Raw genomic sequence first — 23398 nt, forward strand, 5'->3', positions numbered from 1 at the left:
ATAATGTTCAGAGTAGTGTGACGCAGCGCTTTTCTCGGAAGGAATGCACTGTGGCTTGACTCGGCCTCGGGTCTTCCACCCTTGAATGTGACACTGTGCGAAGACTGTGAGGGTGCTCTCCCCTCATCCCATATGCAGGCAGGCACCTTCGACGACTTCATGCCCGCCTAGCAACTTCTCAGACGTCGCCTTCCAAGTCGCAATCCCTCTGATTGTCAGGATCACGCCTTCGAGCCTCCATTACCCAGACGTCCCAGTACCTGATTCTCATTTGTTCACGTATCAACAGCCGCATCCCTCAATAGCTGCGTGGCAGCTCAAGCACCTTCTCGCTGATAAAGTTGAGAATCATCTCTCGACTGACGGGGGCGATCCTGGGCACCATGCACTCCCGCAACCATCTCTCCACATCATATTCCATCGCATAGCCCATCCCGCCATGTGCCAGGACGGCCCGTTCGCATGCCGCAAATGCTGCCTCTGCCGCCAGGTACTTGGCGCTGTTTGCTGCGATGCCCAATTCGTGAGCCTGGATCGACGCATCCGTCTTGCTGCTGGCATCGTAGAGACGAGCTGCATGGTACGTCGCCAGCTTTGCCGCCTCCAGCTGCATGTATGCATCCGCCAGCGGATGCGCCACCCCTTGATTCATACCGATCGGGCGGCCGAACACCACCCGCTCGCGAGCATACGTCGCCGCCCTCGTCAGCGCCGCGTAGCCTAACCCGAGAGCCTCGCCCGCCAGCAGGCACCGCTCAGCATTCATCCCATGCAATATCATCTTGAATCCCTTGCCCTCCTCACCTATGAGCGCGTCGGCCGGGATGTGGTAGTTGTCGAAGAACACTTCGTTGGCATCGACTGCCCGTCCACCCATCTTCTTGATCCTGCGCATGTCGAGGCCCTTGGCTTCTCTGTCAATGTCGATGGAGAAGAGCGAAAGAGCCTGTGGCCCTGTGCGTGCGAGGAGGATCATCTTGGACGCCACCTGCGCACATGTGATCCAGATCTTTTGCCCCGACACGCTATACGACCCGTCATCGAGCCTGTTCGCCGTCGTCGTCAGGCTGTTCGTGTCGAGGCCCGCGTTGGGCTCCGTCACGCCAAAGCACACGCGCCACTTGCCCGACACGATGTTGGGAACAGCCGCCTCGAGCTGCTCCTGCGAGCCGAACCTCGCCAGCGGCTGCGTCGCGTACACGTTGGCGTGGATAGACTGCGCCCCCGCCATGCCGGCGCCGGACTCGCTAATTGTCTGCATCATCATGGTCGCTTCGGAGATGCCGAGGCCCGAGCCACCGAGAGACTCTGGTAATGCGATGCCCAGCCAGCCGCCCTTGGCCAGCGCGGCGTGAAATTCTTTCGGGTCCGCCTCCGTCTGGTCGCGCTCCTGCCAGTACGTGTTTGGAAACTCGGCGCAGATCTGTCCGACGGCCTCGCGAACCATGAGCTGGTTCTCTGTGAAGCCTGCCATGCCCATGATTTTTCTAGCGTTGGACGTTGAGAAGTGACATGATGACAGCCATGAGGCACACGGCGATGGCGATATCTTGAGTGATGAAAGAGCCGATGGCTGACGCACGCGCCAGAGCCGATGAGCAAGCCGTCGCGACATCTCTACTAGGCCAACAAAACTCAAGAGCCGAAGAACAATCAATGTAAGCTTTTCGCTGGTGCTTGTTGATAAGTAGGCAATCAATGTATGATGAACGACAAGGCAACAGATGGTCAATGAATTGCACGGCTCGCCCACTATGGTCCTGCACCTTTGACGTCAAGCGTCATGGTGGCATTATGAAGCCAAGCGCACAGTGCGTGCCGGCGGGGAAGCTATATAGCCGATAACCGCCACAGCCCACGAGCATATAACCGAAGCCACCACCTGCAGCACATTGGAACGGGGCTCAACCGTCATCGCACACCCCCTTCTACGGATACACGTCGACTTATGTCTCTCGCATCATCCAAAGTCGCCGTCACACTGCAGCTTCATATGGTCATCCCTCAGACTACGGGCCAGAAAGGCTCCGAGTTCGCCTCGCACTCTGTCCCCTTTTCTGGGAGCGTTCCATCCTGGAAATACTCAAAAACATATCTCTCTGTGCATGTAGACGGAGCGGCGAGGAAAGTATGCTTCATCATTTCCAGTCAGCAAGCTCGTGGAAGTGGAGCGTGAACCAACAGGACTTACGCCATAGGAGTTCTGCTGCAGAACGACGGACCCAGGAAACCCAGCCGCGTTGGTGTGCGCACTGACAATGGGGGTGATGGGGTCAGCTACGTTGTTGATGAACAGCACAGGATGCTTCGTCTCGGCCTTGAAGTCTCCTGCACGCAGTCAGTCTATCAACGGCCTTTGGGATACGGTCACAGCTCTACCATTGTAGCTGTAGTTGGGCTCCGTGGTGCGGCCGACACAGCGCAGGATGTTATCCAGATTGGCAGCCCCAACCGAAGGACTCCAGTCCATCAGAGCTCGTGCATTCTGCACAAACTCCTCGAGAGTGTGGTTGCTGCCCTGTGGTCGATCAGCGCAGCGCATGAAGGGATACGCGTCGGGCGTGCTGGGTGTCATGCCCTCCAAAGGCTCGAACGGCGACACGGGCGCCTCGCACGACTCCGCCGGCGCCGGGGGTGTGGGGTGATAGAATGCGTAAAAGGGTCTCCCATCGCCTCGCTCCAGGGCAGCGAGAATCTTCGCGAAGTACGGCCATCCGTAGTATGGTTGGTAAAGGGCCTCGCGAAGGTGCATCTTCAGCTTTGCATACGTGATGAGCTCCGGCACCGCTGGCCCGGTGCATCTATTGGGCTTCACGACAACGGGCTCCCTCCTCAGCGTCTCGAACAGGGCATGGAACCTGTTCTCAATCGCTGCCGGCGACTCGTCAAAGAACTCGCATCGTTCCGATCCCGCCTTGTGGCAGTAGGAATAGAAAGCGTCCATGACTTCCTCGGCCGAATCGAGAAACTGCCGCTCCCCGCCCCGGAACCACTCCAGGTAGCTGGCGTTGGCGTCGCTGAGGATGCGCTCCACGCGGTCGGGAAACATGGCGGCGAAGACGCCGCCAATGATCGTGCCGTAGCTGAAGCCCCAGAACTTGAGGTCAGGAAACGCCGGGTCCCCCTTGTTGACAATCTCGAGCATATCGCGGGCGATGTAGGCCGTACCCGAGTTCTGGGCGAGGCCCATCTTCTGTACCTGCCGCTCGCACAGGGAGGAGTAGGCCTTGGCTCGGGCGTACAGGAGGGGACCGAGGCTCAGGGACCTGTCCGCGTCGATTGTGCCTGGGTCCTGGGCGTCCCAGGTCGCCTTGTCTGAAGGGTGGTCGAAGCACTGGTAGCGGGGAGTCGACGCGCCAACTGTTCTTGTCAGTGGACTCGCTGAGGTTTCGAGTCGAATTCTGGACTGACCGCCGCGGGGGTCGAATGAGATGAGATCCTGGTCCGAGATCTCAGTTGCGTTCCGTTACGAGACGGTCAAAGGGCTTACATGGTTATCACCAACAACGCTCTGCATATACTTGCCATAGAGTCGCAGCACGTAATTACCAGATCCTCCGGCACCCTAACGAATCAGGGTCAGGCTCTCCACAGTATGAGCTGACAACATGAGGAACTTGCACCAGGGTTCATAATGACAGGCCCGCGATAGTCGGTCTTGTTCACAGCGGGCATTCGGGTAATCGCCAGAACCACCCGTCGGTCATCGTTAGGATTGGACCAGTCCATCGGCACCTGGGAGCCGTTAGACGGACAGAGGCATTCGTAAAAGGGCGCTCCCTTACTTACATCGAGACGAGCACAGTCGAGTCGGCTCTCGCATTGTCCAGCGCAGTCGAAACACTTGTGCCACTCTAGCTCCCTCCTGGGCTGAATCTGCCGCGTGGTCAATTCGCCGTGAAAGAGTGAGGCCTGGCGGCAGATGATCATGGCAGATGATCATGGCAGACTCACTCCGGCCCAACTCCAATCGGTTGCCTCAACGATCTGCCCAGACACAACATTCAGGATGGACAAAGCTGTGAGGGCAGCCCCCATCGCAAGCAGCATCATAATCAGTCGGACAGGAAGTGAGGTAGGTCGGTACCTATCCGAGATGAAATGTCTATGGCCTCCCCCGCATCCTCCTTATACATTGCATTGATGGTTTTCCCTCCTTTGCGCCCTCGTAGAACTTTGACGGGAAGATTGACTGAGCGAACACCGGAATCTCGACCAACTGACAAGGGATCTGCGGGCATCGGCCCCCGCCTTTTGACGGGCTATGCAAGAACGGTTGCTATCAGACATGCTGATAGCCTAGAGATAGGCTTGTCACAGTACAAGGGTGTAAGACCCCGGAGGTCAGTGTCACAACTTGGTGGCAAGTTCTCCAGGGAGGATCATTGCCAAGCTTCTGTGCTCGCGACGCGCACCCAAGGAACAGCAAGGTACTGGAGCGGCAACGGGCCAGGTCTACAAGTAACTGCAGCTCAATGAGCTGTCTCGATACACGGGGCCATTCCCATCGATTCAGGCTCCGCAGTCGGCTAGACCGAAGAAGGGAAAAGTGTCATCAAGGTGGGTCGGCGTCAGGCCATCGCTATAAGGCCCCAAAGCTTGCTCAGGTATGATCGGCGCTCCGGATTTGTGAAGCCAGAATTCAGCTTTCTGGCAGCTACCTATGCAATGAAGCATCTCCAATAAAACTGGGGTCATTTAGACTGACGCCCATAGCCGGCTGAGTTTTTGGGCTTGTTGAATATGGCCTGTGCCCATGTATCTGTGTGAACGCATGAAGTATTCCGCATACAAAGTCACCCCAGTCTTCACACGAGATACTCCCCACCTCACAAGTCTGGCACGTCTGCCTGCATGGTACCCACTCCGGAGAGCCTCACAAGCTAACATACCCCAACATGCACTAAGATTGCCGTTCTATAAAGCCCGGTGACATCCACTGCAAAGTAAGTTCTTCGTCGCCCTCTTCCTTACTATCTTATGCTGTTAATCTTGAACCATGGAGTCGTTCGAAGAAATTGTTGAATCACTTCGTCATCCCCAGGAAGGGGTCAAACAGCCACTTCCTCGAGTCACACTTGGAGCTATAAATCGGGATGGTAACATGCCGCAGTGTGCATCCGCCATGCGACCCAGGCTGATCTGGTTGGCGTGTTAGGTTCGTTCCGTTATTCTCAGGCATTCGGAGAGGAGGTTGACGACATTACGGAGACGGATGCCGTACACCTTATCGCCTCGGCTACGAAGCTCGTGACTACCGTTGCTGTACTGCAATGCGTAGAGAAGGGACTATTGGACCTCGATGCAGATGTTTCAAAAATCTTACCGGAGTGGGAAAACCCTCAGATTCTTACAGGTTTCGATGAAAATGACGGACCCTTGCTCCAGCCTTCTGAGAAGGCTATCACCCTTCGGCAAGTCATTCGCCCGTACGCCATGGCATCACAAAATATACTAACCATAGATTGATTTTCCAGACACCTCCTGACTCACTCGAGCGGCATGACGTATACGTTCATGGAGCCCCTCTTGACGCGTTACGCCCAGCTCCCAACCGTGGAGCCTCGGAACCCGCACTCCGTTGTATGTGGACAAAAGAAAGTGTGTAAATATAGCCATTGACTGTGGCATGTAGAAGGAAAAGTTCTTCACATTTCTGGTGTTCGAGCCGGGCAGCCGCTGGATATATTCCCCAGGCGTAGACTGGGCAGGCCTTATGGTAGGACTAATTGTGTCTGCAGGTTGTTGTCGAAAGCTAACGAGCGTGTTGCGAAGGTCGAAAGAGTGACTTCCATGAGACTGGGTGACTATATGAAGCGTCATATTTTTGACCCCGTCTCCGCCAAAGACATCACCTTCCACATGGAAACTCGCGGAGACTTGCAATCTCGATTGGTGAATCAGTGGGAGCGACATGGCGAAACTCTCCGGAGGCCAGAAAAGCCCTTGTGGCCGGCACAAATCAACGAGGATCTCGGCGGCGGAGGCTTATATGCCACAGCGAGCGCGCTGCTCAACATCTACCAGGGCATCCTGAACGGGAAACTTCTCCATCCAGCGACCGTCAAGGCTATGTTTCAGCCGCAGCTGGAAAGCGTCGATGGACTCGAAAGTCGAGAAGGCTATTCGTCATCCTACCTCAACGCAGTTTTCAACACCGTCCCTGACAATGTCTCTGTGAACTTTGGACTCGGAGGCCTCCTTAATCTTGATGCCATTCCGAATCGACGAGCAGCTCGTTCCTTGACATGGTCTGGGATGCCGAATTGCTATTGGGTAAGTCTGCCTACATGCAAAACCTGATAAATACCTGACTGACTGGCCGTATGGCAGTGGGTCGATCTCGAGAACGGCGTGGCTGGTGTTTACCTTTCGCAACTGGTTCCGACTGGAGATGAACAGGCCGTGAAGCTGTTGGCCAAGTTTGAAGAGTTTGTCTACGCAAGCCTTGATGATATGAAGCACCAGTAAGCATACCGGATGCTTGAATATCGCTCGCAGATAGAGATGGTCCCAAGACCTTTCAGCCAACTCTTAGAGACACTTGGAACGATCAATTGCGTTCGTTTCCGAAGTAAATAAACGTGGTGAAACAGCTTTTTAGGTTGTGTCTTAAAGAAAAATACGATGCGGGATGGGAGCTCTGGGCTTTTAATGCGGCGAAGCTCTTCTCAGGAATGCTAGGCTCTGACCGGGATTCAACTTATGTTCTTCAGGCATGCTTTGCCACTGATGCCATTCAGCGGAGGTTATGCATCGTTATCACCACCGAAATTGCGGTTTGGCCTTGAAGAGGGCATGGAAGTATATGGCGAAAGGAACGCCATGATTTCTGATGCATAACAGATTTCGGGATTAGGAAAAGGATTTCTAGATGCTCCACATACAAAGCATCCACGTTGGCTGGGATGAGTTCCTTGACAAACCCGTAATTACCTAAACTCGGGATATTCATCCCCTTTCGCGGCAGGAACTGAGCTGCCGACGTGAGAGGAAGCTCTAAGGGGCTATGAGCAGAGCTGAAGATGTGTGAAAGCGCAAGTCACCTTCTGTTCGACTCAGAAGGCCGCCAGTTAAATATATTTTCACTTCGTACTATCGATTTCCCTGCCCACTGAAGTCTTGTAAATCTTCCTACTATGGTCAGAATTGATCTTGAAGTCGACTCAACAATTGAATGGTGCACTTCTACATGTCATATACAATGATTCAAGCTTTAAAAGGCTCCCTCAAGCTTCCTAGCACCCTCATCTCTACTTCAGCCACGGTACGCAATGATCCTAGCCACTGCCGCTTCTGCGGCAACCATGACGATGGCCGGGGTGTTTCCAGTGGGAAGGTCGGGGTGAATGCTTGCGTCTGTGACGAACTGCGGATTATTAGCATACAAGCCAACAAATCTGATCAATAAGATAAGGCACTCACAAGATTGTCCACGCCGTACACCTTGGTGTTCGTGTCGACGACTGCCTTGCCGCCCTTGCGACCGTCATCGGATCCCATGCGCGCCGTACCAGTGTAGTGGTTGCCACTCCTCAGCGTGTTCAAGATGGCAGTGGTGTTTGTGTTGGTACGAAGAGAGAATCCCGACGTGGGGGCAGAAATGGCGTCGACCATGCTCTGCACAAACTCGGTGGCCGACTCCCTGTCGGCATCCGTCTGCAGGTACGCAGACTGCTCGAAGACTCCAGTGCCGTTGTTCAGGAGGCCAAAGACACCAGTCGACGTAAGACCATGGGTCATGTAGCTAGTGATAGCGACAGTGCCGTTGCCGGAGGCGGCACAAGAGCCCTGGAAGTAGCGGGTGATTCCATCACTACCAACGCTCGACGTGAAGAAAATCAGGCGGTGGCGGCCCTGGGACAGCACGCCAGAGCCGCTACCCTCGTAAAGCTGAATGTTAGTGGTATCGGAACCATTCACAACGCTAGCAAGATCAAGAGCGCCCCAGTTGCCGTTGGTTTGGGCGGTGATGGCGAAGATGGGGTGGTCTTTCAGGTTCTGGCCAACAGGAAGTTTGATCCAGTCTTTCTTGGACGGGACTTTGACGCCAGACTTCTTCGCGGCCTCGATCTGCTTGGTCGGACCGATGCCCGAATGGAAGAGAATCCTGGGCGTGGACAAGGCGCCAGCAGCAAGAACCACCCTGCCCTTGGAGGCGAGACCGATAGTCTCGATCTTACCGTTGCTCTCAACCTCTACGCCAGTTACGCGGCTTCCCTTGCGGATGAGACGGTTGACCTTGACGCCGAGTCGGAGCATAAAGTTGTCGTACTCTAGCGCTTTGGGTAGATAGGTGCGGACGGGGCCGGCGCGCTTGGAGTCTTTGATATTCCACGAGGGGTAGCTGTACGCCTTGTGCTTCTTGTCAGGCTCTTCGATCATATCAACAGACTTCCAGCCGAGATTGTTGAGGAAGGTAGACATGGTCGAGTAGAGACCCTGGTCATAGCGCTGACCATCTCCAGACGGAAGCGTGCTACCGGGGTTACGTTCGTAGAGCCTGGCGGCAGCAGGCGCGACGTTGGGCCACTTCCAGCCGCGAGGCCAATTTTCAAAGTCGTGTGCAGGAGGGTGCACAAAGACGAGAAAGTTGATGGATGTGCCACCACCGAGGACGCAGGCCGCGGACCCAGGGGTGTCCTCACACATGTACCCGGGAGGAATGACGGGGGCCAGGGCGGGAACGTCGACGGCGGTGATAGTGTCGTTCCATACGAGCGAGTTCGTAGCTCCAGTCTCGACAGTCGGTCCTTGGCCGCGCTCGAGTAGAAGGACCTTCTTATTGGTCTCCGCCAGACGCTCCGCGGTAATGATGCCAGCAGGGCCACCACCGACGACAATGTAGTCATACTTGTCTTGGCTGGGTCGGGCGGCCGCCTCACCGACGAGGCTAAGGGCGAGGCCGACCACGATAGACGGGAAGTGCATGGTAACGGACTGTGTGAGTGTGCGTGTGTGAGAGAGAGCCTCCTACACGACCATGATTCTTGCGTCACTCCAACGAGCCGAGCAGACCGAGCCATCTTATACAAGTGCAGATTCTCAATCCAGTTGAGTCAAGGCTTCCGCGACGCTATCCCACAAACTGAAATCCAATTAAGCTCGCTCGGCACATTTACCATCTGATAATCATTACTCCGCCCGTCACCTTTGCTCGCGCGCGGCATTAGACTCGCTTCTGTAAGCACCCCAGTTAGCTCGCGTGGCTGAGCTGGGTGGCAATTGGCTCTTGACCCTTAGATAATTCTTTTAAATCATGATAAGTCTGGCCTATGTGGGCTTCAGTCCGATTTCTTGGTCGAGGACCAGGGATTCGGGGTCAGTACAGTCAATCCACTGACTCGGCGTTGCCGTCATGGGTGGGGCGTGCCCAGCGACACGCGTTCGCTCGGACTTGTAGCCGATGGCATGACGTCGGAGTTTGGCGTCTTGGGAGGCCGGCGTTCGGCTGTCAAGGAGGAGAGAGAGGTTATTCCCATTTGGGCAAGGCTGGCCGAAGTCGTGTAATGAGGCTTGTTTCAAATCAGTAGGGTCATTTTCTGCACAAACAATCAATTTGGCTTCGTCGGCGTGGTCAACATTGATCTAGTATCAAATCACGCAGACAATAACAGAGCAGGGCCTGAAGCTGCCAAAGCTTGATAGGCTGGTTTCTACATACTCCTCAACCAAGCTCAAGTGACGGACGATACTGAATAACAGCCAATGGTCAACGAGACTGTGAAATGATTTAACCCCTTCGTTTGAATCTTCATGCACACCAAAGCAAAGCTACAGCAAAACTACAGCAAAACAGGCACTTGCAGCTCCGGGTGCACAGTTCAGTCTGATTACAACACAGGATTTCTAAGCGGCCCAATATCACAGCACTTGGTCGCAGGATGTAGGGATCGAGAGAAACGTACACGCCTGAGTGCGCGTGAAGTAGCATTCTGTCGGTGCGGAGTCGAAGTCGATTCGACATCGTTAGAGATAGCATGCGTTTGGCTTGATATCACGATTTGGACTTGAAATTGGGAACTGTCTGGAAAAACGAGTGACGGCGAAGGCTTGAAATAATGACTGGTTAGGTGCGTCGAGAGCTCAAGCATGATCTGAATGCAGCGGTAAGCTATACCAATCGCTCCTCCACCCATCTTCCAGAACACCGGGTTCCAGCAGTCTTTCAGGGGTTTCGCTCTGCGTTCTCTCGTCTCGCGAGCGATGTGGCCACAATGAACGATAAACCGGCTTGAGCTCACATTGGTCCTCTGCGAAATTTTCGTCGTCCATCTCCGCATTTGCCAAGCGTTCATCCCTACCTAACTCCTGTGCGATGAGCTCGTCTTGGTGAGTGTCGCGTGGATCCCAGTTGAGAAGCCACGAGAGGCCGATTTGTAAAAAGTACTTGTCCAAGACCACGCTGTCCCTTCCACAGAATTCTTGCCATCCAGCTACGTTAAGCTGAAGGTATTGTAAGGACGGGCGGGATGACATGTCTCTCGCTCCGATGGTGTGAAATATGGACCGAGCAAGCTTCTCGTCCATGGCCGCATTAATGAATGCGTCTCGCAAATGACCAACACGGTACGGCGTAAGGCACGAAAGCTCTCGAGATTCGAATTCGTTGTAAGAGGGCGGCACCGGCAAGCCAGGTGTAGGAACCCACACCATGAGGAGCAAAGAAAGGCATCTCAAACGTCCAAGTCGGCCCAGGGCGGTGTACATAGCGACCTCATTGGCATCTCCCTGTGACCGCCAAATTGGCAGCGCCAGTTCTTCGATCGAGGGGCAGAATTCCGCCAGTTGCTTCACATCCTTTTGCAGTAGGGCGCCGCTAGTGCCTCTCCGAGATTGGGAGGTTAGTCGTAGGACTTTGAGGCTCGGACCGAGGAGAGCAGTTGGCGACGAGGAGTAATAGTCCCAGCCGTCAAGATGAAGGACAGTCAGTCCTTGGCGAACGATCTTCTGCACAAATGGGCTTGCGGCGCTCGAGTCCAATGGAGGTTCGCCATCCTGGGATTGGCCTTTAGCTGGCCACATGCTCAGCACGAATGTGGTCAGGGCTGGGAAAGAGTATTTCAAGTCTAGATCCCAAAGCGCTCTGGTAGGGATGGTCATCTCCAGCCTGAGCGCCCGCAGCACCGAAAGGTCAGTGTTCCTTGACGAGTCCAGCAAGAGCTGCGACATGCATGAACCGTCTCCAGTCAGATCTGTCAGCTGCAGATATTGCAGGGAGCCCATAGAACCCGGCGTCAGTTTTGTCGACTCTTTTACACGTCGGATGATCTTATCCCGAGGCAGGAAGAAGGAATCTGGTTGGGACTGACTGTCCCGAAAGTCCCCGTCGCATAGGAGGCGCGCCTGCTTCACACCAGGTGCCAGCCCAGATACGGCAGCCACGGCGGCTTCAATCTCACGAAGGCATACATCTGTACTAACTTGCGGCCCAGTTCCATGATGAGATCCAAAGCGAATTTTCTGCGCGCATTGAATGCTGTACAGATTCGGCGAGGTGACAAGCTTATACTCGTGGTCGTCAAGGAACGGGGCGTACAGGCTTCGCAGACGGAAAGTACTCATTCGTAGCTTGCATCCCGGAAGCTTGCGATGGATGAGGTCTAACAGGCAGGGTGGAATCTGGTTGTCGCAGCCGTACACGATATCGTTCAAGGCAGTCATCTGCTCCACGAGCTGAACCAGGGGTAGCCACTTGTGATCGTTTTCGTACACTACCTCCATGGCCTCATTTGAGGTCTGTTGGTAGTCGACATCCTGCTGATCCAGCCAGCGGTCTAGATCAGTATCGGCGTCTGGGGCTCTCTCTGGCGCCCGGATCGCGAGCCGCTGCCATGGCCGACCCGGTCCCGTCCCAGCAGAAACTACAGCCAGGGTATCGTCATCGTAATAATAACCGCAGCCGGTAAGTATCAGGCGTTGAACGGCGCTGAAGCCTCTCTGCTCACGCTGGAGTCTTTCCCGACATTGCTCCACTTGGCGAGACAGCTGACCGAACCCTGAAAAATGGATATGAATGGTGCGGAAGAGGATTTCGACAGCACCAGCGTAGCAACCTCGACTCGCGAGAGAAAAGTCCAGGATACTCGCTGGGTATATTTTGTACAGCCATTCACAAATTTCGCGCCGAAGTTCTACGGGCAAATAAGTAATCATTTGAGCGACTGCTCAACATCAGCAGACGGCCAGCATATGAAGCCAACCACAATGCATGCATTGATGCCTTTTCTTGACTCTGATGTGAATAGGGGATCATGACTCACTATTGAATATGCCGACTTGTACGGATTCTTCCTGATGATGTGTCCAATGTCGATAGTGGAAAGCGAAGTTGGGCAGATGACGGGTTCTTTTCCACACTATATGTACAAGGTCAGCCCCAACCGTGGTGCATGCAAGGCAGCTTTTAGTTCTCCGTGCGAGGGCAAAGCACCGATTGGACAACCAAGTGGGACCTGAGTGTGCCTCAAATCATGTTCTTCTCATATTCTCTGCTAATCATGGGTTGCCGATCCACACGTGTGTAGGTATTTAGATATGTAGTGGTGAGCCGTGTTGATAGGCCAAAATCATAGTCTGCCTCTTGAAGCTGCTCGATGATCCCAGGCTTAAATACTTGCACGTCTTGAAAAGAATTTCATCCGGCAACCGAATCAGTGTCCCAATACATAACGTGCTCGTAAAACAGCCTATAAGTCTTATCACCATTATACCTAGAAACGTGTAGGTTAGTCGTTAAGTGGCCGTGATCGACACGATCGTGTGGCGAAGAAGGGAGAAAAACATACTGGAAGCAAGCTATGCCCCGCTCTGATCTGTCCACGTCATTGGCATCGGGTCCGACATTCTCCAGCGCATTTCTGTCCCAGCTATAATTGAGTCGCTGATATCCCTGGATAACGGCCGCAGCATTGGGGATTCGACCTTCCACTTTAAGCAAATTGATGATCTCCTGGACCTTATTTGGGTACTCAAGATCCTGTTTTCTGGTCTTGTACCTGGCGGTCGGCGGCTTGAACTCGTCTTTGTACGGCGACATGATCAATATACGAGTGTTATCTCCGTCCTTATTGAACCAATCCCACCTGACGCCGACTCCTTTCGTGGCCGAGTCCTTCCGCTTGTCGCCGGTGAGGGTGAATTCCACGCGGGACTGAAAGTTGGCCAAGCCCTGTGAGCCGTCGCTCAAGTCATCGTCCCGATTGAGGGCGTGGACCTCCCAGTAGTGTGCCTACCCATCGTCCGTAATACCCATGTCAGTCGCAAGTTCTCGCAATACAGGCGAGGGCTTCGAGCGCCGAGGGGGATTGACTGACCATGTAGACGGCCCTGCGGCTGATGATGGTGAGGACCGTGCATCCATGAAGGCCGCCAGATCCCAACTGAAAGGGTTTCGTTTTAGCATTAAAGGTAGCCTGTTGAGAAACAGTAGCCATGTCGAACCCCGTCACGATGGATCTGGTCTTGCCGAACTTTTCCACAGGTTTGCCTTGGGGATGAAATTGGTTGAATAGGTATTTACCGATCGAGGCTCTGTTCCAACCTTTCTTGTCGTTCTCATCCCATCGCTTGACAAGTACTGACCTCTCGATCAATTCAGCGGTGTACTCATCTGAAGACACCTGAACGTATTCCTGCGCTGTCTCGTTCCAGAGCGTGTAACCTGCTGACTGAGGCGTGGAAGCCTCAGTCGCGTAGTCGCGCTTGTCAAAGATGGAGCAAGAAGAAGCCCCTGAGCCGCATCCTGTCGAGATGTCGCACACATAAACACATTTGTCGCTCAAGATGGGATCGCCAATGACGAGGTCGTCCCTGCGTTCCAGAGAAACGATATCGGGTTGTGAGAAGGAGTGTCTAAGACATTCTCACATGGAAGATTAGCGGTGGTAATCGACGGAACAGAATCTGGCTTGGAAATGTAGTCCACTGGCATGATGCGAGTCCTATTATCGCCGTATACGTCCGGGAGTACTGACCTGTCTACGGCCTTGCCTGTGGTGGCGCTGCCAAAAAGCTGGAGTAGCAGCAGATGCACCCCAAAAAACGTCCTTGACAGCAACATGATGCCAAAAACCACTCTCAGGAGTGCTTCCGGCAAAGAAAGAAGCGACAAAAATCTCGGGATGAGACCTGTCGATCAGAAAGTGGGCTGCAGAGACTCAACTAGGTGATGGTTGATAAGTTGACCACCGATCAGATCACAAGGAGGTAACGGCCGCTCGGCAAGATAGGACTTGTTGATCGGACAAGCGAAGTCAAACTCTACCGCCTCTCGCTATGCGGAGATCCCTGAATGACGGCAAGGATGGCACCGGCCGGTGTCGTGTCATCTGTTGACGCGACTCACGCATTTTGCTCCAGACCATACATACAGATGAAAAGTACGGGACATGCACCACAACGGGTAGTTCGATCATAAGTCTTGCCGAGTCTCTCAGTGAAATATCTTCCCGCACATTTGGGATTGAAGACTATTGTCCTATCGGATTTGCTGGCTATCTTCTTGGCTGCTTAGTGCCGCAGCTAGATCCCGAGATCTTCATTCCAGTCAGCCGGAATCACTGCCTATTACGGTTTGGCATGTGCATTGTACTGGCGCCGGAAATCCTTTCAATAAACTAGTCCACAGAGCTTGTGGTTCGGTCCGATGGGTATCGGCCGGATAATCGATCGAGGGACAGATGGCCGTTGTTGTAGGGCAGACAATTGGTGGAAAGGATACATGATAGGGATTTGAGTCTGATAAGGCATTGCCGTGTTATCCAGGTATTGGGAACTTTTGTACAAACCTTGTAATGGAGACCGTTGCAAGTATTTTGCTGCAGGGACTTATGCAAGAGGCCCTGTCAGCCAAAGGAACTTTTGTCCAACTTTCCCCGCTACTTATTATTTGGCCAGTACTCCATTGCTTCGCCCCTGGGTTTAGTGATGGAGTCGCGATGGAGATACTTGCGTTCAGCCGCGGCCTCGGCTCGGGGCCCCGGAGCAGGCAAGGATTGGCAATTCTTTGCCGTGATGTCTCTGCTACTCTCTTCATGATATGCGTGAGGTTCTAAATATGTAATGGAACCCCAAGAACGGACGAGGTATCGATGCACCTCTTCATCCACAGGCTTTCGACTGAGGCTTCTGTCTTCCTATCCTCATCGCCACTGTTGTCAATAATCCTGATAGCGTGTCTACTCAATGGGACTTTTCAGAGTCTGGGCAGCAGTGCTGCTATGCGCCCTACAAGTCCAAGCCAAAGCGGCATTCGCCCACTTTATGGTAGGTCGGGCTCTTCAAAGCTGAAGTTGGGTAAATGCCAAGATGACATGCTCACAGCCTCGCTCTTCAGGTCTCCAATGCTGTCAATTATACCGAGTCTGACTGGGCCAATGAGATAAGATTGGCCCAGGAGGCTCACATCGATGCCTTCGCACTCAACATGGCTTACAACCAAGGCGAGGCGCCTCAGCTCAAAGATGCATTCAGCGCCGCAAGCGCAACTTCCTTCCAGTTATTCTTTTCTTTTGATTATGCTGGCAACGGACCATGGCCAAAGGACGATGTGATTCGGATTCTTGAGCAGTATGGCTCTCATGGCAGCCATTACAAGTACAAAGGCAAAGCATTCGTATCGACCTTCGAGGGTCCCAAACAGGCCAGTGACTGGACTGAAATCAAATCTCGCACAAGCTGCTTCTTCGTCCCAGACTGGTCATCACTTGGCGCAAAGGCGGCGATGGAGGCAGCCGATGGCGTAGCCGATGGCCTCTTCAGCTGCGCCGCCTGGCCCTGGGGTGACAGGGACATGGATACCTATGTTGATGCCTCGTACGCTCAATATCTCAACGGCAAGCCCTACATGATGCCCGTGTCGCCATGGTTCTATACAAATCTGCCCGGGTTCGACAAAAATTGGCTCTGGCGGGGCGATGATCTCTGGTTCGACCGATGGCAGCAAGTCCTTTACGTCCAGCCTGAATGGATCCAGATCATCTCATGGAATGATTTTGGTGAATGTCACCATGTTGGGCCCATCGTCGACAAGGCTTTGGGTGCGCTCAACAAAGGCAGGGCACCGTTTGACTTTGTTTCTGGGTTGCCTCACGACGCTTGGCGCAAGACGCTTCCTCTTTCGATCGATATGTACGTCAAAAACACAACCACCATTACAGAAGAGGGTGTCACGTTCTGGTACCGCAAACAGCCGATCGCAGCATGTGGGACAGGTCAAACTTCAGGCAACACCGCGTCTCAGCTTCAGGTGGAATTCTCGCCTCTCAAGGTAGTGCAAGACCGAGTGTTTTACACAGCCATTCTGACATCGCGAGCCGATGTGGCGGTGAGCATCGGAGGTGCCAGCCAGGTCGGAAATTGGTCCGATCAGCCGGAAGGCGGAATTGGTCTCTATCATGGCAGCGTCCCATTCAATGGCATTGGACAAGTCAGCATAAGCATCACAAGAAATGGAGCTGCGATTGCTTCCGGCTCGGGCATTGCCATCACGAATCAGTGTGAAACAGGGGGCCTTGCGAACTGGAATGCCTGGGTAGGTTATGCCAAGGGCCCAAGTGGACTATCGAAGACACCACTTTCCATGGATGACCGAGTCTGTGTTGAGGGAAATGGCCTAGGTGGCTTCGCTGGTCTGTGTCAGTTCACCTGCGAGCTCGGGTACTGTCCGCTGGGCGCCTGTTACTGCACCAAAATGGGCGAGCAGCGCAAGTATCCTGAGTCCAAGAACGTCTTGGGATACCCCGCACCTGGAGGTGATGCCAACTACTCAGGCTTGTGCGCTTTTGCCTGTCGCTTTGGATACTGCCCAGAAACTGCATGCGCGACCTTCGAATCGCCTTTGACAATTCCCACAGTCTCACCCTTCTCGCCTCCAGCATGCATACATGGCGTCGGCCCTCCAGGCTGGGAGGGCCTCTGCGACTATGCCTGCAACTTTGGCTTTTGCCCCATAGGTATCTGCACCTGTGACAAGCAGGGAGCCCTGAACCAGCCGCCCGCCACCATAGACAACGTCGGTGGCAGGTCGGGCGACCCCAAGCTCAATGATTTTGGCCTTTGCCATTTTTCCTGCTCAAGAGGCTATTGCCCCGATCCCTGTGTCGAGAATAAGGCTGGGGGACTTGTGTTGATAGATCCCAAGATTTGGAAGGATCCGACGCCAATCGCCTCTTGTATCCCGCCATGCGTGATCGGCCTCCCGCCCCTGACTCTCTCTACGCCAACAACCATCTCGTTCCCTCCCCATACGACAACAATTACTCAGAGCTGGGTAAGGTCAACATCAACAGTGACAGTCTTGGTCATCACCTACCCGCCTATAACGACAACTCTCATCCCCGTCTACAACATCAACATTACCGCCACCAGCGTCAACGGCATTGACTACACCATCACACCGTCAATTTTCCCATCCCAAACTATCACCATCGGGCCCCCGCCTGGGGTCGATGAGACTGCCATGACCCTTGTCGTTACCTCGACGCCCACAGGCTCCACGACATGGCCCCCCCTCAGTGACAAGGACTTACACTCCAAGGTGCGTCACTCGAGTGCTGGGCCCCCTGCGCCCATCTGCGCAGGCAGCGGCTGCGGAGTGGGATGCACCGCCATGTGTAACAGTTGTGGCCTTCTGGGCTGCGGTGGCTGCATTTTCGATTGCGGTACCTGCTTGAGCCCCTTTGGCTGCGGCGGCATTGACATTACAGGCGGCGGCTGCGTGGGCCCAGCTTGTCCTGCGGCTGTCTGCGTCGGCGGTGGCTGCGAGCCTGATGCAGAGTGCGAAAAGCCCAAGACGGCGAGCGCCTGCACAGCGAGCTGCTCCGTCACATTACCGAGTGCCGGTGCCCGTACCTTCACGACTGAGTGTTACACGACGCGCTGCACCGAGAGAACGGCTTGCAATGCTGTGGCCACAACAACCACAACCCGCACTACAAGCGGCTGTCCAACCCTGAGCGCCTACCAGCCATGGTGGACAGACGATAACCAGGCTGTGTTCGCACCCGGAGAAGACGGCTGGGGCGGATTCTTGGCGGCAACCGGCACGTATCTCGATCCGGCCCTGAACACGATCCCCATCGACTATGAGTCGGGCACTGACGATGAAGACGGCGACGGCGGTGGCGGTGACCCCACACCAACCCCGGAACCGGAACCAGAACCAAAGACCACCCCAGCAAGCGGTCGCGAAGGCTATGGTGGCGTCTTCTTCATGGTGTACTGGGAAGTCGGGGGCAAGGGCCAATACCGTGGTTACAGCTTGTGGTCTAAAACCCTAAGCATCAATAACCCAGATATCTGCACATGGGAAAAAGACCCGCTCACGTTGACGTGGAAAGATTATCCCGGAGACCCAATCATGCCTCCGGGTACGATTCAGGGGGTTACTCTCTTTCAAGATACCTGCACTTACTCGAAGCGCACGTTGACATGTGGCAAGTATAAAGATGCCACGTGCGAGAACTTGACAGGATCGTTTGGTAGTCCTACACAGACCGGCAAGTGTAGCAGTGCGAGCTGGGGATCTATCATGGTTTGCCACTGGTTTAATTATTGAGATACGGATGTGAATAAAAGATGACAAAGGCATTGTTTATATTCATAATGAAAGTAACTTATTAAATGACTATTGACAAGTGCCAAACCGACTTAGCTTAAGCTAAATCGCTGCCTCTGTATCAAAAGAGCATCCTTCATCGGTCGTGAACGACTATCATACTAACCCTTTAATATTCGACAGGCATTGATGCCTGCTCCTTTCCCCGCTGTAATCCAGATGAAGTAGTCTGTACATCATGGTGGCCCACTGCTGCCAAAGGCATTTCTGCATCAAGAGCTTTGCACATCTGCCTGACACCTCCGAGTATGATGTGTCTCGAAATGTACCGTCATGGTCGGTATCAAAGACCTCCTTCGGTCAGAACTTGGAGAGTTATAAGCCGTTGGGCCACAGCCTACTCCAGATTTTCGCTGAGTTGCACCAGCCTGAGGCTTTGGGAGAGTAACTCCAATGTGGTCATCAATTTGGTGCCGGGGGACGGAAAGGGAAAGGGCGCCGAATGGCCAAGCCTTCGGACGATCCGGACAATGCACAATGCCACCACAACTTACCATTGTTCTAGGCGACTTTCGCACCTTTCCTTGTAGTGAAAAACGCCCTGGCTCGTTTTATTAAACCGAGTCGGCATGGTGTAAAAGGGTGTCTCATGAGTCAGGCCACTGATGATTGCTGACAGCCGTGTATCACGGAACGAAGTCAGCCAGACGCGAAGGGTGCGTAAGGGCACTTCTCTTTGTGATCATCTCAATTGACACAATCACAATCAAAGTTTGATGATTTATGCTACAAACAGTATCCATGAAATTCCTGAGCTACTTTGGATCGATCCATGCGAGTTTGGCAGGCTTGACGGTTGTTATTAAATGAAGACAAAGTATCGTTGTGGAAGGGGACTTGAAAATCAACATCGGGCAAAACATCAGTGAACTGCATTCTCTTCACTCTACTATAACCATCTACCCAACGCGATTCTAATCGCCTTCGCCATCATGCATGCAACAAACCCTCGATACGATGTAGAATACAAACAAATGCTGGACTCGATGCCCGCCGGACCGCAGCATCCTCTGGAAACTATAGGCGAAGTCCGGACCTTCTTTGAGAATCTTTACGGGTCGAGCTTCGCTGCCATGCCGGTGGCTGAAGACATCAAGTTTACTAGTAATGAAATTCCTACTTACGACGGTGCCGATATCAAAGTGTACAAAGTTTCAAGCGACAAGACCGCATCTGCCTCGGGCCCTCAACCTGCTGTGCTCTACTTTCATGGCGGAGGCATGATGTGTGGTTGCACGAACATCTTGAAGCCCCTCATTGCGCATTACGTCTCACACTCGGGGGTCACATTCTATTCTGTCGACTATCGCCTTGCGCCCGAGCACCCTGCTCCTGCTGCCATAGAAGATGCATACGCGGCTCTCAAGTTCTTAGTTGATCACGACGCAGAGTACAACATCGACGCCGCTCGCATCTGTCTCATGGGAGATTCAGCCGGCGGCCTTGTCGCGACGGGTTGTGCAATGCTGGCGCGCGATAGGGACCTGGAACCACGGGTTACTATGCAGCTCCTAGTGTATCCCATGTTGGATGACCGTACAACGCTACCAGGGGATGACCCTTCGTGGCCATTCCTGAGCTACAAGCCATTCTTCAACACTAGATCTTGGAGGGCCTATCTGAAAGATGGAGTGGTGTCCGGGCATAGCGTGCCTGCGCGCCAACAAGATTTGGGTGGGATGCCGCGAACCTACGTCGAGGTAGGAAGCCTGGACCTGTTCCTAGGGGAGAACCTGACTTATGCATCGAGACTGGCCAAGGCCGGGGTGGAAGTTGAGCTGCACGTTTGGCCCGGTCTTCCTCATGGCTTTGATCTGGCATTTGGGTTAAATGTCACGAAAAAGGCCCTTGAAAGTCGAATCAATGCGTTGAAGAGGTTGTAGATAGCTCTGATATGCTTCGGCCCTTCATGATACATCCCGTTTGGAGAAAGCAAAGGGCTTTCGACCACTCAGAAATAGCTAAAAGTCAAGTTTGGATGTATCAGACTTGCACATAAGCCATCGTATAAGTATGTTGTGGTGTAGCTCATCATCTTTGTCCAGAATGTCGCACGATGTGCGAAGGTTTGAGCACCTGGCGACTCATATCTCCTCGACGCTCCACAGTCGCCCGAGTGACCAGAATTTATCCTTTCTCGTCTGGCCAACGTGTAAATATTTAAGGAAATTTTGTTAGGCGTGGACGAAACGAACTGTAACTGCTTAATGGGTGTGATGGAAAAAGACAGCATGCATGACGGTACCAAAGGCGGATACACAACCCTCGGGGCAGACCACCGGCAGGTCCAAGGCGGGTCAAGTGTTGGGACGGTTACTTGAAGGTGACAGAGGGACGCAATCGGATTATGGAGCATGACCAAAAGGGGCTTGGTAGATAGCGACTGATTCTTGACCTCCAGCTCGTGCATCGATGCTAGCCGAGCTGTAGATGTATACTCTCTCACAGGAGCTGGAACGCGGTTCGGGAATAGCCTCGCTTACCCTGGTCTCTGGTCTCATCCTCAAATCCGGGGTCGGACACAACCCTGGTGGCATTGAGCCAGCCCTCATCAGCGTTATGTTGCATAGAGGATGAGACCCAGGGTGCCGCGTCACTGACAGGTAGGGGTGCGACCAGGAAGATGAGCCCTTAAAATGCGCCCTTATTGGAAAGTCGGAATCGCTGGGTAGATGGTGGCGGGATGGTATGGCGATCTCGGAATAATCAGAGGAGAGGCCTACAAAAATGAGCATGATAGATGCGTGCTTCTACATCATATTATCGCCCTTCGCTGGAATGGCATGATAGGACGCCGTCCTTTCGAATTCAGCATACTCTCGCTCGATGCGACGGTCTGCGGCAAGAAGGATAACAGAGTTCAGTCGGTGGGCAGACTCCATGACTCGACCACAGGCGGCCCCCCGTCCAGCGTGTCTTGGCACGGAATAACCTGCGCGGGCCTGCCACCATACTTGTAGCAATGAAGAAGCTCGCATCATCCGAGGCAAATTTCCACCAGAGGAAGGCCACGTTGGCTGCACAAGTCGTGGTTATGAGGCCCTGGCAAGGGCGCACAAGGCGTAAACGGCGCCAACGCCAGCGCCGTTGAAAAAGCCACCCAGACTCAGGGGGCGGGCCACCGACTGACCTGCCTAATCCACGAGGAGTCAAGTGTCGATTGCCGTAGAGAGGGGAAGGCCGCCAGTCTTCCACTTGGCCGCTGAAAAAGTACAAGCCTGCTAAACGAACAAAGGACGCACGCTCGTCTGTAACAGCGAGTTCTCCGTCCTACCGAACCGCCAGGCCCTATGGATGGACTCGTTCGCTCCTGTGCTTTCCAGAGACAAAGGCTAATTCGTTTCGGGGTCTCGTATTGTCTCTTAGGGGCTGACGGAGAGAAAGGGGACCCGTTGAGCGGGACCAGCTGGTAGCCCAGCACGTGTAGCGGCATGCCGACTCCCGCCCGCGAGAGGGGAGGGCTCGCTAACGAAGATAAGATGGCGGTCATGGAGCCTGTCTTTCTTTGTGTTGTCCAGTAACTGGGCGCTAGTTCAGGTACAAGTCACGAACTCAGGGCAGATGGAGGAGCCCGAGGGACGCCACTCGGTGGGAGGCCAACGGCGCCGATGTGGGATTTGACACTATTGGAGCTTGCGACACGCGCTCGGCGCGGTATTGGCGGAAGAAGACGCAACGTTCGGCCTACTGGCCATGCACGGTCACCAGGTGTGTATTTTGTCTTTCAAGCACGCTGATGAGTCTGGCTCTGCATGCCAATAGCCTCATGGGCTGTGTGCTGCATCTTCAGCTTGGCTCTACAGGAGACGGATGCGTAGTTCAAGGGCTGGCCGAGACATTGATCGGGGCCCAGCCTGGGGCTGTTGATGTTCGACAAGGGTGGCATCCTGGCACCAGGTGCTTCTTGGTGAACTCAAGGCGAGCAGCCAAGCAGCTAAGGAGGCAATAGGACCCGATCAGCTGGTCACGCCCGCAGCTGGTGCTTTACCGAAGGTGGAGACGGACTGGTTCGGCCTTTTTGTTGTGTTGCGGTGATGCAGGTTCCTCTTCTGATCGGTGATGGTTGTTGTCGTGATTCTTCAGCATTCGCACAGGTGGCGGGCGCAATGAATGGCTTTTCTCGCCGGTCTCCTTATTGGTCCTTACATAGCATCTTCCCTGATGGCGGCCACGTTTCCCCCGCCGTGAAAGCGAGCAGCGAGCAACCGCCCAGCGGTCGGCTTCGCCTGTGCCGAACCAGAGATGGTAACGAGCCTGCGTGGCGAGCAGGGGTAGGGCATGGGATCGAGACAATCGGCTTGTTGGGCCTGGTGCGAGACCCCAGGACGAGCCGGCCACACATGTGTCCTAATAGGGACTGGACTCAACTGCCAAGATGAGCCGGACGGTGCCGCTCAACCCATTTAGCCCCGGTTCGCTCATCTGGCCCCATCTTTTCCCTTGGGCATCTCTCCCATGCTGAGCATCAAAGAGGAAGCTCTAGCGCCGACAAAGTAGTGAGTGCTCCCACATTCAGCGCCAGACCAGCGGCCAGGAACACGAACAACCTTCCGGATATAGTCGGTGCTGTGAGAGGGGCGGACGCCGCTAGCAAACCACCGAGTCCATGTGGGCGTCAGGGGGGCGTGGTTGCGATGATGATGATCGTGTCTGTAGGCATTGAGATCATCCACGCACCACGCGCTCAACAGCTTGAAGAAGCCTTTGCCTGCTTGTATCCTTTCCTGCGCCTTGGAAAGCTCTTTCGAGGGCAGAGCACCCAGCGTGGGCCGCTGTTGT

At 54.1% G+C, this 23398-nt stretch overlaps 7 protein-coding genes across 7 annotated transcripts; 3 read left to right on the top strand and 4 right to left on the bottom strand.

The window, feature by feature from the left end:
• Window positions 1–298: 298 nt before the first annotated feature.
• D7B24_001487 (uncharacterized protein) lies at window positions 299–1615 on the bottom strand (the record flags this gene model as incomplete). Its single annotated transcript, XM_028635718.1, has 1 exon — window positions 299–1615. The coding sequence occupies one exon, from the start codon at window positions 1613–1615 to the stop codon at window positions 299–301; it is 1317 nt and encodes a 438-aa protein (XP_028497920.1).
• A 723-nt stretch (window positions 1616–2338) lies between these two features.
• Window positions 2339–4053, bottom strand: D7B24_001488 (uncharacterized protein; the record flags this gene model as incomplete). The annotated part of the gene is made up of 6 exons (XM_028635719.1): window positions 2339–3360; window positions 3412–3439; window positions 3491–3565; window positions 3640–3735; window positions 3790–3876; window positions 3955–4053. The coding sequence occupies 6 exons, from the start codon at window positions 4051–4053 to the stop codon at window positions 2339–2341; spliced, it is 1407 nt and encodes a 468-aa protein (XP_028497921.1).
• Window positions 4054–5096: 1043 nt separating this feature from the next.
• On the top strand, window positions 5097–6471 carry D7B24_001489 (uncharacterized protein; the record flags this gene model as incomplete). Its single annotated transcript, XM_028635720.1, has 6 exons — window positions 5097–5099; window positions 5179–5429; window positions 5478–5583; window positions 5636–5719; window positions 5776–6276; window positions 6334–6471. 6 exons carry the CDS (start codon window positions 5097–5099, stop codon window positions 6469–6471), a joined length of 1083 nt encoding a protein of 360 aa, XP_028497922.1.
• Window positions 6472–7258: 787 nt separating this feature from the next.
• On the bottom strand, window positions 7259–8931 carry D7B24_001490 (uncharacterized protein; the record flags this gene model as incomplete). Its single annotated transcript, XM_028635721.1, has 2 exons — window positions 7259–7369; window positions 7426–8931. The coding sequence occupies 2 exons, from the start codon at window positions 8929–8931 to the stop codon at window positions 7259–7261; spliced, it is 1617 nt and encodes a 538-aa protein (XP_028497923.1).
• A 3706-nt stretch (window positions 8932–12637) lies between these two features.
• D7B24_001491 (uncharacterized protein) lies at window positions 12638–14062 on the bottom strand (the record flags this gene model as incomplete). Its single annotated transcript, XM_028635722.1, has 4 exons — window positions 12638–12713; window positions 12789–13231; window positions 13317–13854; window positions 13977–14062. The coding sequence occupies 4 exons, from the start codon at window positions 14060–14062 to the stop codon at window positions 12638–12640; spliced, it is 1143 nt and encodes a 380-aa protein (XP_028497924.1).
• A 1124-nt stretch (window positions 14063–15186) lies between these two features.
• Window positions 15187–18559, top strand: D7B24_001492 (uncharacterized protein; the record flags this gene model as incomplete). Its single annotated transcript, XM_028635723.1, has 4 exons — window positions 15187–15267; window positions 15338–16790; window positions 16857–17014; window positions 17267–18559. The coding sequence occupies 4 exons, from the start codon at window positions 15187–15189 to the stop codon at window positions 18557–18559; spliced, it is 2985 nt and encodes a 994-aa protein (XP_028497925.1).
• Window positions 18560–19551: 992 nt separating this feature from the next.
• D7B24_001493 (uncharacterized protein) lies at window positions 19552–20502 on the top strand (the record flags this gene model as incomplete). The annotated part of the gene is made up of 1 exon (XM_028635724.1): window positions 19552–20502. The coding sequence occupies one exon, from the start codon at window positions 19552–19554 to the stop codon at window positions 20500–20502; it is 951 nt and encodes a 316-aa protein (XP_028497926.1).
• Between the last annotated feature and the right edge of the window lie 2896 nt (window positions 20503–23398).

This window comes from Verticillium nonalfalfae (genome assembly GCF_003724135.2).
Source record: "Verticillium nonalfalfae strain VnAa140/NRRL 66861 chromosome Unknown scaffold_13, whole genome shotgun sequence".
NCBI classification, from domain to species: Eukaryota; Fungi; Ascomycota; class Sordariomycetes; order Glomerellales; family Plectosphaerellaceae; genus Verticillium; species Verticillium nonalfalfae.